This window comes from Motacilla alba, chromosome 22, assembly GCF_015832195.1.
Source record: "Motacilla alba alba isolate MOTALB_02 chromosome 22, Motacilla_alba_V1.0_pri, whole genome shotgun sequence".
Taxonomy (NCBI): domain Eukaryota; kingdom Metazoa; phylum Chordata; class Aves; order Passeriformes; family Motacillidae; genus Motacilla; species Motacilla alba.
The window spans coordinates 162,551-175,491 of record NC_052037.1 but is presented as its reverse complement, the minus strand read 5'-3'; the positions used below and the strand labels follow the sequence as shown (position 1 = coordinate 175,491).

The window sequence follows — 12,941 nt, the reverse complement described above, 5'->3', positions numbered from 1 at the left end:
AGCAGCTCGGAAAAGCCCAGGAAAAATAAACAAAAACACTTTAAACCTGCATGGAAATGCAAGAAACCCGGGGAGGAAAAACCCCGAAATCTTTGGGTTTACACCCTGCACCTGCACAGGGGTGAGCTGGGGGAGCAGCAGCACTTCTGGGGCTCATCAGCTCAAGGCCCTTTACTGGGAGGGCTGGGAAGCAGCAGGGTATTCCTTTGGGTTCATCCCCACGGGGAGAATTCCCAAATGGAAACCCCACAGGGCCGCTGCTGCTGCCAGCCCAGCACCCCCTGAAGCAACAGAGGAAGAATAAATTAAAACCAACACCGGAACGGGGGAAGATCCCCCTCGGCAGCGGGGCCAACAGCAGCGGGCGGGCAGCAGAATTCCCGGCGCAATCCCGGCTTTCCCGGCGCAATCTGGGTCCTGGCAGGTTAAAGGAAGAAGAGCTGCTCGCAGAGGTGGGCGCTGGGCTCGTGGTGCAGGACCTGGCCCACCAGGAATGCCAGCTTGTGGGCGTACTTGCAGGGGGCAGGGACACGGACCGTGCCCGGCCAGTTCCAGTACAGGTGACACAGCTTGAAGGTCAACCTGGGGACAGGGGGGGAATTGGGATTTGGGATTCCTGGGAATGGAGCCAGGCGCAGATCCCTCCCGGAACAGGGAGAAATGGGATTTGGGATTCCTGGAAAAGGGGATGGAGCCAGGCTCAGATCCCTCTTGGAAGAGGGAGAAAGGGGATTTGGGATTCCAAGTTCAGATCCCTCCTGGAACAGGGAGAAATGGGATTTGGGATTCCTGGAAAAGGGGATGGAGCCAGGTCCAGATCCCTCCTGGAACAGGGAGAAAGGGGATTTGGGATTCCTGGGAAAATGGATGGAGCCAGGCTCAGATCCCTCTTGGAAGAGGGAGAAACAGGATTTGGGATTCCTGGAAAAGGGGATGGAGCCAGGCGCAGATCCCTCCTGGAACAGGGAGAAAGGGGATTTGGGATTCCAAGTTCAGATCCCTCCTGGAACAGGGAGAAATGGGATTTGGGATTCCTGGGAAAAGGGATGGATTCAGGCTCAGATCCATCCTGGAACAGGGAGAAATGGGATTTGGGATTCCTGGAAAAGGGGATGGAGCCAGGTCCAGATCCCTCCTGGAACAGGGAGAAAGGGGATTTGGGATTCCTGGGAAAATGGATGGAGCCAGGTCCAGATCCATCCTGGAACCTGCTCCCAGCTGTCCTTGGGACATGGGGAGAAATGGGATTTGGGATTCCTGGAAAAGGGGATGGATTCAGGCTCAGATCCCTCCTGGAACAGGGAGAAATGGGATTTGGGATTCTTGGAAAAGGGGATGGATCCCTCCTGGAACCCGCTCCCAGCTGTCCCTGTCCTTGGGAGAAATGGGATTTGGGATTCCTGGGAATGCAGATGGATTCAGGTTCAGATCCCTCCTGGAACCCGCTCCCAGCTGTCCCTGTCCTTGGGATGGGGAGAAATGGGATTTGCAGGGTCTCTCCCACTCCCAAGGGAGGATTTGGGGGGGCTGCAAGAACCCTGCCCAGGGAATTGGGGGGCTCTGGAATCTCGGGCAGCTGCAGAAATCCCTCCCTTCCCTCTGCAGGATTTTGGGGGGCTGCAGGATCTCAGGAACTCTGGGACTCCTGCACTTTTCCCTGGATGATTTTGGGGGACTGTGGGATTTTGGGGGGCTGTAGAACTCCTGCCCTTTCCCCTGGATATTTTGAGGGTCTCTCCCCTTCCCTCTGGAATACTTTGGGGGGCTGCAGGATCTCAGTAACTCCACGACTCCTGCCCTTTCCCCTGGATGATTTTGGGGGCTGCAGGATACTGGGGGGCTCTGGGACTCCTGCCCTTTCTCCTGGATATTTTGAGGGTCCCTCCCCTTCCCTCTGCAGGATTTTGGGGGGCTGCAGGATCTCAGGAACTCTGGGACTCCTGCCCTTTCCCCAGGATGATTTTAAGGGTCTCCCCCACTCTCCGGAGAGGATTTTGGGGCGCTGCAGGATCTCAAGAACTCCCTGACTCCTGCATCTCCCCCTGGATGATTTTGAGGGTCCTTCCCCTTCCCTCTGGAATATTTTGGGGGGCTGCAGGATCTCAGTAACTCCACGACTCCTGCCCTTTCCCCTGGAGGATTTTGGGGGCTGCAGGATACTGGGGGGCTCTGGGACTCCTGCCCTTTCTCCTGGATATTTTGAGGGTCCCTCCCCTTCCCTCTGCAGGATTTTGGGGTGCTGCAGGATCTCAGGAACTCTGGGACTCCTGCCCTTTCTCCCGGATGCTTTTAAGGGTCTCCCCCATTGCCCAGAGAGGATTTTGGGGGGCTGCAGAATCTCAGGAACTCCAGGATTCCCGCATTTCCCCTGGAGGATTTTGAGGGTCTCTCCCCTTCCCTCTGCAGGATTTTGGGGTGCTGCAGGATCTCAGGAACTCCACGACTCCTGCCCTTTCCCCTGGATGATTTTGGGGGCTGCAGGATACTGGGGGTCTCTGGGACTCCTGCCCTTTCTCCTGGATCTTTTGAGGGTCCCTCCCCTTCCCTCTGCAGGATTTTGGGGTGCTGCAGGATCTCAGGAACTCCGGGATTCCTGCATTTCCCCAGGATGATTTTGAGGGTCTCCCCCACTCTCCGGAGAGGATTTTGGGGTGCTGCAGGATCTCAGGGATTCCTGCATTTCCCCAGGATGATTTTGAGGGTCTCCCCCACTCTCCGGAGAGGATTTTGGGGTGCTGCAGGATCTCAGGGATTCCTGCATTTCCCCTGGAGGATTTTGAGGGTCTCCCCCACTCCCCGGAGAGGAATTTGGGGTGCTGCAGGATCTCAGGAACTCCAGGATTCCTGCCCTTTCTCCCGGATGATTCTGAGGGTCTCCCCCACTGCCCAGGGAGGATTTTGGGGTGCCCCTTACCTCTGGAGGTGCTCGGAGCTGAGGTTGGCCGTGTTCCACATGCAGATGTAGCGCGTGGGGACGCTGCAGCCCTGCCGGGAGTGATGGGCCAGCAGGAAGAAATCCTGCCTGCAAGGGCAAAACAACCCCAATTCTCCTCTTATTCCACCCAAAATCAGCATTTCTGCACCTCAGGGTGCCCCGACTGAGCTGCTTTTTACACCTCAGAATGGTGGCTTTGAACCACAAGGGATTTTTTTGCACCCTGGGGAGTTTTTGCCACCATTTTCTTTCACTTGGGTATTTTTTTTGTACACTGGGGTGCAAAAAAAACAAACAAACAAACAAAAAAAACCCCATTTATAACAATTTTTTTGCACTCAAGATGTTTTTATACCCCAGAGTGCCTTATTTTGTAAAAACAAAAAATGATAAAATACCTTATGGTTTTTTTCCAACCATTTTCTTGCAAACTGGGGGGGCTTTCACACACCGTTTTTTACACCTTGGGCTGGATTTTTCCAACACCCTGGGCTATTTTTACGATTTCTTTGCCACCCTGGGAATTGTTTTGCACTCTGAGGTTCTTTTTGCACCCTGGGCTATTTTTACAGCCATTTTTTTGCACCTTGGGGTGCTTTTACAGCCATTTTTTCACACCGAGGGTGGATTTTTTTCCACCCTGGGGCATCTTCATCTCCTTTTTTTTTTACACCCAGGTTCACTTTTTCCCCCGGGGTTGTTTTTTATCCCTCCCCAGGGTGTTTTTTACCCCGAGCCAGCTCCCCCAGCCCCAGCTGTGCCTCTCACCGGCCCGAGCTGGTGACGCCGTGGTCGATGACGGTGCCCAGGGGAGGGGACACAAACTCCTCTCCCGTCACGCAGTAGAAGTTTGTGCTCAGCTGCTTCTGCACCACCACGACCACGAGGCTGGGCTGGTAGTTCTGGAAGGTGTGGAAGCTCTTCTGGAGCTGGGGCACCTCGTACTTGAGCACCGTGTCCAGCTGGGGGTCGGACACCCCGTCGCGGTACACCACGATCTTCATGGGCAGGGAGTGGTTCAGCTGGGGGGAAAATGGGCAAAATCGGCTCCTTTTTACCTCCCTGCAGGCACGGGGCTAGCTGAGGGAGGCGAGGCAAGGTTCCCTGGCCAGGAGAAGGCTGGGTGTTGGGACGGAGCTGGGAATTTAACCCACAGAGATTAACACCCACAGAAACGCAGCTCAGGCTGGGTTTGAATTCATCACAGCATTCCCGACTGATGTGGGGGAGAGGGAGCCTTAAAATCATCTCATTCCGCCCCCTGCCACGGGCAGGACACCTTCCCCTGTCCCAGGGGGCTCCAGCCTGGCCGTGGGCACTGCCAGGGATCCAGGGGCAGCCGCAGCTGCTCTGGGAATTCCATCCCAGGCAGGAATCCCTTCCCCATCTCCCACCCATCCCTGCCCTCTGCCTGGGGGGAGCCGTTCCCTGGGTCCTGTCCCTCCAGGCCCTCCTGCCCAGCAAATTCCCAGTGCCCGGGGCTGTTCCTGCAGCATCCACAGAGGGATGGGGATACAAAATCCAAGAATCCTGGAATGGTTTGGGCTGGAAGGGGCCTTAAAGCCCATCCCACCCCACCCCTGCCACGGGGTGCCCTTCCACCATCCCAGGTTGCTCCAAGGAGGCCTTGGACACCTCTAGGGATGAGGCTCCTCTGGGAAAATCCCAAGAGCAGGGATTTTCCTGGCCCCTGCCCTGTCACAGGCTGCTTTTCTCACGCTGGGGACAAGGGACAGCCCTCGGGGAGCTGTAACGTGGCACTTCCCTCTGAGCAAACCGATCCCGAGCACGGCCCCAGATAAGGATGAGCTGTCCCGGCTCCACATCCAGTCCAAAGGCTGCCAGGGAGGTTTGCTCCCCTGCACGCACCCAGGCCGGGCGTTCGGGAGGTTTTGGGGGGAATGTGGAGCCCCAGCAGGGTGGGTTTGGGCGGCCTCACCTCGTAGAAGCGCTTGAGGGCCTGGGAGAGGCAGAGGCGGAGGCTGTCGGCGATCTCCTGGTGGGGCATCTGGAAAACCACCCTGGAGTACCACTTGGTGAGGATGCTGGGGATGGAAGGGGATTGAGCAGCCCGGAGGAGCCCCCAGCACCGGGCAAAGTGCACCGAGCTCTCGTGCAACCCCAATTCCAGCCCCTTCCCTGGCTGAGCGCAGCAGCCTCACCCCTTCCCGGCCAGGGAAAGGGGTTTTGGGCTGGGACACCCCAAAAGTGCCGGCGCAGAGCAGGAAAACTTCCCCCTTTCCCAGGGAGCCACGTACTGGTTCATGCTGGCCACGAAGCCGATGACGGAGCGCATGCCCTGGCTCTTGCTGTGGTGGATGTCCATGCCCACGACCATCAGCTGCTTCTGGAGGGGGAAACCATGGGAATTAGGGAAAATGTCCATGCCCACGACCATCAGCTGCTTCTGGAGGGGGAAACCATGGGAATTAGGGAAAATGGCCATGGCCACGACCCTCAACTGCTTCTGGAGGGGGAAACCATGGGAATTAGGGACAACGGCCATGCCCACGACCATCAGCTGCTTCTGGAGGGGGGGAAACGATGGGAATTAGGGAAAATGTCCGTGGCCACGACCATCAGCTGCTTCTGGAGGGGGAAACCATGGGAATTAGGGACAACGGCCATGCCCACAACCCTCAGCTGCTTCTGGAGGGGGAAACCATGGGAATTAGGGACAATGGCCATGCCCATAACTGTGAACTGCTTCTGGAGGGGGGAAAAGATGGGATTTAGGGACAATGAAGCAGGGAAAGGCAGGTGGGATTTAGGGAAAATGGCCATGCTCACAACCCTCAGCTGCTTCTGGAGGGGGGAAAAGATGGGATTTAGGGAAAATGGCCATGCCCACGACTGTGAACTGCTTCTGGAGGGGGAAAAAGATATGATTTAGGGACAGTGAAGCAGGGAAAGGCAGGTGGGATTCAGGGATAATGGCCATGCCCACAACCCTCAGCTGCTTCTGGAGGGGGAAACGATGGGAATTAGGGATAATGGCCATGCCCACGACCATCAGCTGCTTCTGGAAGGGGGAACAGAGGTGGGATTTAGGGACAATGGAGTGGGGAAAGGCCGGTGGCATTCAGGGATAATGGCCCTGCCCAAAACTCTGAGCTGTTTATGGCAAGGGGAAAGGAGGTGGGATTTAGGGAGAATGTCCATGCTCACAACACTCAGCTCCGTCTGGAAAAGGGGCAAGGCAGGTGGGATTTAGGGATCATGGAGAGTAGAGGGGCAGGTGGGATTCAGGGGCAATGTCCATGCCAACAAAAGGCAGGTGGGATTTAGGGATAACGGCCATGCCAACAACCCTCAGCTGCTTCTAGAAGAGGGAAAACCAGCCAGGTGGGATTTAGGGATAAATCAGGCACCTCCAAGCTTGGATCCCTCCAGCTCCAAGGGACTCATGAGCACCCAAGAGAAGCCAACCCTGATTCTCCAGCAGGTTCATCCAGCCCGTGCCCACAATAATCCAACAATAATCCAAATAATCCAACAACAATCCAACCCCCCCAGAGCTTCCAGGCTCATCCCAGGGTGTTCCTGCCTTACCAGTGGGATATCAACCCCCCAGAGCTGCCCGCCCAGCTTGCAGTTGATCTGCAGCAGAACTTTCTGCACCACGCTCCTGATCTTGCCAGGATGGCCCATGAGGGACTGGGCATTGATGACCTGTGGAGAGGGAAAACTCAGGGAGAGGTGAGGCTGGAGACAGCCAGGGATTCCCCGGGATGGGGGGCCCGGCCCACCTGGGAGGGCACCGGGCTCTGCACACAGCAAAGCTTCTTGATGGCCCCGTAGACGTCGTCCCGGCCGCCAGGGATGATGCACAGGAGCAGCTGCACCTTGTCCTGAGGGCAATCGCGGAATTGTTCAGGTCGGAAAAGCCCTCCTGGATCACTGACCCAAACCCAAGGCCACCAGTAACCCACGTCCCCAAGTGCCACATCCACACCTCCAGGGAGGGGGACTCCACCGCCTCCCCAGGCAGCCATTCCTGTGCTTAACACCCCTTCCATGAAGGGGAATTTAACCCCTTTCCTGTGTTTAACACCCCTTCCATGAAGGGGAATTTAACCCCTTTCCTGTGTTTAACACCCCTTCCATGAAGGGGAATTTAACCCCTTTCCTGTGTTTAACCACCCCTTCCATGAAAAAATTCCAGCTGATGTCCAGCCTGAGCCTCCCCTGGCACAGCCTGGGGCTGTTCCCTCTCGTCCTGCCCTTTGTTCCCAACCCCACCCGACTTCACGCTCCTGTCATGGGTTTTTGGGGAAAAAATAAAGTCCCCCTGAGCCTCTTCTTCTGCAGGCTGAGCCCCTCCAGTGCTTCCCAAAGATCCCCCAAGGGTGTCCCTGCTCCTCACCTGGCTGCCCAAGGAGCTCTGGATGGTCTGGGATCCATCCCACCTCCCAAAGATCCAGATCCCCAGGGATGTCCCTGCTCCTCACCTGGCTGCCCAAGGAGCTCTGCATGGTCTGGGCTCCATCCCACCCTCCCAAAGATCCCCAGGGATGTCCCTGCTCCTCACCTGGCTTCCCAAGGAGCTCTGGATGGTCTGGGCTCCATCCCACCTCCCAAAGATCCCCCAAGGGTGTCCCCGCTCCTCACCTGGCTGCCCAAGGAGCTCTGGATGGTCTGGGCTCCCATCCCCCAAAGATCCCCAGGGATGTCCCTGCTCCTCACCTGGCTGCCCAAGGAGCTCTGGACGGTCCAGGCTCCATCCTACCTCCCAAAGATCCAGATCCCCAGGGATGTCCCCGCTCCTCACCTGGCTGCCCAAGGAGCCCTGGATAGCCCTGACGTAGGTCTCGATGCGGTCATCCCGCAGCTCCTGCACCGTGGGCTGTCCCACCTGCATCCCCATGGCCCCACAGCTGCTCCTCATGGCTGCCAGCAGGTCCTTGGCCAGGTGCTGCAGCCGCTTGGGATAGATCAGGAGCCAGGAATTGACGGAGATCTGGGAGAAAAGCCAGCACAGGCCTGGTTTGGGGGTGGTTCTGCAATGCAATCCACGCTGCACGCTCCTGTCGGGGAGAGGAGAAACCCACCGAGCACAGAGGGGAATCTGGGAGAGGGAAACTGGGCCTAGAGGAACCTGGAGCACAGAGGGGAATTTGGGAGAGGGAAAGTGGGCCTAGAGGAACCTGGAGCACAGCAGGGAGCTTGGGAGAGGGGATTTGGGAGAGGGAATTCGGCCCAAGAGGAACCTGGAACACAGAGGGGAATTTGGGAGAGGGGAATTTGGGAGAGGGGAATTTGGGAGAGGGAATTTGGCCCAAGAGAAACCTGGAGCACAGCAGGGAGCTTGGGAGAGGGGATTTGGCCCAAAAGAAACCTGGAGCACAGAGGGGAGCTTGGGAGAGGGGATTTGGGAGAGGGAATTCGGCCCAAGAGGAACCTGGAGCACAGAGGGGAATTTGGGAGAGGGAATTTGGGAGAGGGGATTCGGCCCAAGAGCAACCTGGAGCACAGAGGGGAATTTGGGAGAGGAATACTGGGCCTAGAGGAACCTGGAGCACAGCGGGGAGCTTGGGAGAGGGAATTTAGGAGAGGGAATTTGGCCCAAGAGGAACCTGGAGCACAGCAGGGAGCTTGGGAGAGGGAATTTGGGAGAGGGAATTCGGCCCAAGAGGAACCTGGAGCACAGAGGGGAATTTGGGAGAGGGAATTTGGCCCAAGAGGAACCTGGAGCACAGAGGGGAATTTGGGAGAGGGAAAGTGGCCCAAGAGGAACCTGGAGCACAGAGGGGAATTTGGGAGAGGGAAAGTGGCCCAAGAGGAACCTGGAGCACAGAGGGGAATTTGGGAGAGGGAAAGTGGCCCAAGAGAAATTTGGACTGAATTCCAGCCAATTCCTGCATGTGAAAGGCTCCCTCCACCCTGGGACGAGGTGGGAAAGCAGCCACCACAACCACGTACCTCCGACTCCTTGGGAAAAACGGGCTGGAGCGCAACTCCAACACAAACAAGGGAAGGGTTTGTGCTGGAAGGGGCTCGGCCAGAGTGCCAGCGCTCAGGAAAACCCAGCCCAGCTGTCCCCAGCAGGGCAGGCTGCTGCTCACCACGGCGATGGGCACCTCCTTGGTCACCTCGCGGTGCCAGCCCAGCTCCTCGGCGGGAAGGAAGGAGCGGTGCCGGAGGTTGATGCGCTCCACGGGCAGGATGTGACCCTGGGTCTGGGCAGAGCGGCAATCTCCAGAGCTGCCCCCGCTGCCCGGCTGGCAGGGGGAGCCGGGAGCCCCGCAGCCCTTACCCTGTAGATGTCCGTGTCCAGGACCAGCCCCCAGCGCTCCAGCTCCCGCGAGGCGTCCGGGGTGTCGCGGATGCGGCGCAGGAGGCCGGTGAGGCGCTGGTAGTGCTGCTGGGGGCTCTGGATCATCTCCCACATCACCTCCTGCACCAGGAACAGCCGGCGGTGAGGGAGGGCTCCCCCAAACCCCGGGCCAGGCTGGGAGCAGGGCGTGAGAGGCTCTGACCTTCAGCATCCGACTGTTCTTGCGGAGGTCGGAGAGGCCGGTGAGGAAGGTGAGCTCTGGCACGAGCAGCACCATCTTCAGCTGGCGCTGCAGGGAAGGACGGGAACCATCAGCATTCCAGGGGCTGGGAATTCCTGCTCTCCCCAGGGCCTAGAGGAGGCCAGAGCAGCCCGTGGATCTCTGTGCCCGGCTCACCCTCCCCTCTGGTGTCTGCTTCTCCTTGGGCTTGTGGACGAGCAGGGGCTGGTCCAGTTCCCTGATGGTGATCCCGTGGGTCTTGCTGGAAAAACAGCATCATCACACAACCCTGGAATTTCGCTTTGGAACGGATCTTGCAGAGCACCCAGCCCCAAACCCCCGTGACCAAGGACTGATGGAGGTGGCTGAGATGGCCGGAGTGACCCGCGGTTTGATGACCAAGGGTCAGGACAGCAGGACTGGTGGACCAGGATGGGCTGGACACCCGTGGTGGTCAGGGGTCATCCCGGTCACTCATCACTGCCCAAAAACCAGGATGGCCGAGGTCACCCTGCAGCTGAACCTCCCCGCTCCCACTCGCCCACCTCGGCTCAGCGCCCCACCCGTTCCCAGGGGACGATCCAGCGGCTGCTCCTCACCTGTAGTACTCCACGAAGGTGATCTCCTGCCCGCTGGCCAGGGTGAAGGTGTCCTTGGGGGTCTTGTCCCAGTCGATGTCGTCCACGCGGTAGGTGCGGTTGTTGTAGCGTGTCATGACCACGCTCCCCACCAGCTGCTTGGTGCACTCGTCCTGGAACGTCCTCTGGCTCTGCGAGTGGATGGTCTGCCTGGGAGAAGAGGAGAGGCACGGGATGCTCCCCCCCTGCTACCCCGAAAACAAAGCCCCTCCCGCAGCACCCCCGGCCCCAGAGCCCGGGGCTCTGCTGCTGCGCTCACATCACGCCGAGCACGGACTCGCTGCGGATGATCTTGTGGATGGCGTCCACCATGAGGAAGAGCCCCCCGTCCTTCCTCCGGATGCTGACGGCGTATCCCGGCCAGATGTGGAGGCTGTGCCCAGAGGGAAAGAGGCCTGGGTTAGCCCAGAGCGGCCAAGGAACCCCCCAAAACTCAGGCATTCATTTCCCAGCTCCCAACTTTCTCGGAACAGCCGCTCCAAAGTCAGGCTGACCTGGGAACATGTCCCGGTTTCCAGGGAAACGGGGACGATCCCGTGGGAAGGAAGGTGCCAGCACCCACCTGTATTTCTGCAGGGTGGTGGCCTGGGCAGGCTCAAAGAAATGTCTCCCAACCAGGCTCATGTTCAGGATCCTCATCACCCTAAGGAAGGAAAAGCAGGGCTGGATGAGGACTGGCAGGAAGGAGCAGGAAAGGGCCCTCCTCCCTGGAGCTCGGGGGGGTCTCTCCGGTCCCTCACCTGCGGAACACCACGTTGTAAAAGGGGATGCAGAGATCCGAGCTGGGCTCCAGGATTTTGGTCATCTGGATGTTGACGAAGATCTCCTCCCCGTCGCTGTTCCTCTGAGCCTTCAGGCTGACCTTTGGCAGGGCCAGAGGGGGTTCTCCCACCCAAAACGGGGGCACCCCCATACCCCCAAACTGGGGCAGACCCCCCTACCCCTTACCTTGGGGATCTGGATGGGCAGGAAGAGGATGGAGCCGTCGAAGGCCATCACGTCCCCGGTGACGGCGCGCTGCTCCTTCAGCATGGCAAAGCGGGCAGCCTTGCACTCCACCTCAGGGCTGGGCACACACAGGGCCTTTTTTCCCTCCTCTGCCCCCCCCGACCTCCCTCAGCCCCCCCAAAATCCCCCCTGAAGGCGAAAACCCAGAGCTCTTTGTTGTGCCAGGGCCGCTCCACCTCACGGCAGCCCGACAGCGGGAGGGACACAGAGGGCTCTGCCTGGGGACGCCCCAACCCCGAGGGGCTGTGGGAGACCCTCGAGGGGCTGTGGGGGACCCCGGCCCCCCATTATCACCTGAAGGTCACGTGGTACTGGTAGACAGCTTCGTTCTGGCAGTGGATCTTGACAAAGTTCAGCCCCATGGGGACGGTGCCTCCCTTGGCCACCGCCTTCGTCCCCGGGGCCCTGCGAGGGACAGGGGGTCAGCAGCGACCCGGCAGCACCTGCACCCCAGAACGCGGCGCTGGGGACGCCACTTACGGCCTGGCAGCAGCTGGGGGGGTCTCCGGGCTGGGCACGGGCGAAGGGCAGGGCTGGGGGCCGGGCGGGCACGGCGCAGGCACGGCGGCGATGGCTCGTCCGGGCTGGGGGGGCAGCGCGTCCCCTCTGCCTTTCCACAGGATCCTGCGAACCCGGGGGGGCTGCGCTGAGCCCTGGCACACGCCGGGGACACGCTGGGGTGGCCTGGCTGCCAACCCCCAGCGATGCCCCTACCCCTCCTGCCCCACAGCAGCCTGGGGGCCCGAAACAGCCGAGCCTTGGGATAAAGGGATCGCAGGGACACGGGAGATGGGGAAGACGGAGGGAATAAGGGAATAGGGCGGACATGGGGAGACAGAGGAGATGGAGGGGGAGAAGGAACGGGGGCAGCACAGAGAAGGGGACGGGAGGGACAGGAAAGATGGAGGGCGACAGGAGGACCCAGAGGAGGGTGGGCACTGAGGGTTGGGGGGTTCAGGGGTGTGGGGGACTCACTGCCCACGCGTGGGGAGCGCCGCCAGCGCTGCCCCCTTGTCCTTCTCCTCCTCCTTCTGCAGCCGCACGGGCCCGGGCGGAGCCGCAGCCTTCGCATCGCCAGCGCCGCCCCGGCCTGCGGGAGCGGGGCCACCGTGAGCGGCGGAGCGGGGCTCGCCCGGGCCCCCGCACCCCCTCCCCAGCGGCACCTACCGAGGGGCCTCTCCAGAGGCCGCTCATCCAGGCCCAGCCCGCGGAACAGCGCGGGCAACGGCGAGGACGCGGCTCGGGGCTGGGCGGGGCCGGGCGAGCGCACGCGAGGGGAGAAGGCGGCGAGGCCGCGGAGCCCCCGCGCCACGGGCACGGCGGCGGCGGGCCCGGGCCCGGGCCTGGGCGGGCGGAAGGGCCGCGGCGCGTCCATGGCCGCCCCGTCGAGGCGCGCCCGGAGCCGCGGCCACGCCGCCGCCGCCGCCCCGAGCGCACGCGCGGCCCCGCCCACGCGCGGACGCGGCGCTGATTGGGCGGCGCCCAGGACACGCCCACGCGGCGGCGCGCCCGGGCTGAGGGCGGCGCGCGAGGAAAGGGCGGGGGTGGGAAGGGGGCGTGGTTATGCAAAATAGGGCGTGGGCATGACGGGAGGAAAGGAAGGCGAGATGGGGAGAGAGGGGTGGGGTGGGGGGATAATATGGGATTGGGGGGCAAAATGGGACCGGGGGATAATATGGGATTGGGGGGGCAAAATGGGACTGGGGGATAATATGGGATTGGGGGGATAATATGGGATTGGGGGGCAAAATGGGATTGGGGGGATAATATGGGATTCGGGGGATAATATGGGATTGGGGGCAAAAGGGGATTGGGGGGATAATATGGGATTGGGGGCAAAATGGGACGGGGGATAATATGGGA

General features: G+C 60.3%; 1 protein-coding gene across 1 annotated transcript; it reads right to left on the bottom strand.

Annotated features, from left to right (window-relative positions):
- Positions 1 to 425: 425 nt before the first annotated feature.
- Positions 426 to 12,453, bottom strand: PIWIL2 (piwi like RNA-mediated gene silencing 2). The gene is made up of 21 exons (XM_038160156.1): positions 12,246 to 12,453; positions 12,054 to 12,168; positions 11,559 to 11,702; positions 11,373 to 11,483; positions 11,019 to 11,136; positions 10,811 to 10,932; positions 10,633 to 10,713; positions 10,330 to 10,443; positions 10,032 to 10,220; positions 9,610 to 9,694; positions 9,415 to 9,501; positions 9,192 to 9,332; positions 9,001 to 9,114; positions 7,707 to 7,895; positions 6,685 to 6,786; positions 6,488 to 6,607; positions 5,194 to 5,282; positions 4,875 to 4,980; positions 3,704 to 3,957; positions 2,915 to 3,022; positions 426 to 582 (listed from the first exon to the last, which is right to left on the bottom strand). Exons 1-21 carry the CDS (start codon positions 12,451 to 12,453, stop codon positions 426 to 428), a joined length of 2,754 nt encoding a protein of 917 aa, XP_038016084.1.
- Between the last annotated feature and the right edge of the window lie 488 nt (positions 12,454 to 12,941).

What these genes read in the sequence shown, in the direction of transcription:
- PIWIL2 (XM_038160156.1), bottom strand. Translation starts at nt 12,453, where the DNA reads ATGGACGCGCCGCGGCCCTTCCGCCCGCCCAGGCCCGGGCCCGGGCCC. An exon ending in GAGTCCGTGCTCGGCGTGAT is followed by an intron (nt 10,221 to 10,329) that starts GTGAGCGCAGCA and finishes CTCTTCTCCCAG; the next exon opens with GCAGACCATCCACTCGCAGA. An exon ending in AGCTCCGAGCACCTCCAGAG is followed by an intron (nt 583 to 2,914) that starts GTAAGGGGCACC and finishes CCCTGTCCCCAG; the next exon opens with GTTGACCTTCAAGCTGTGTC.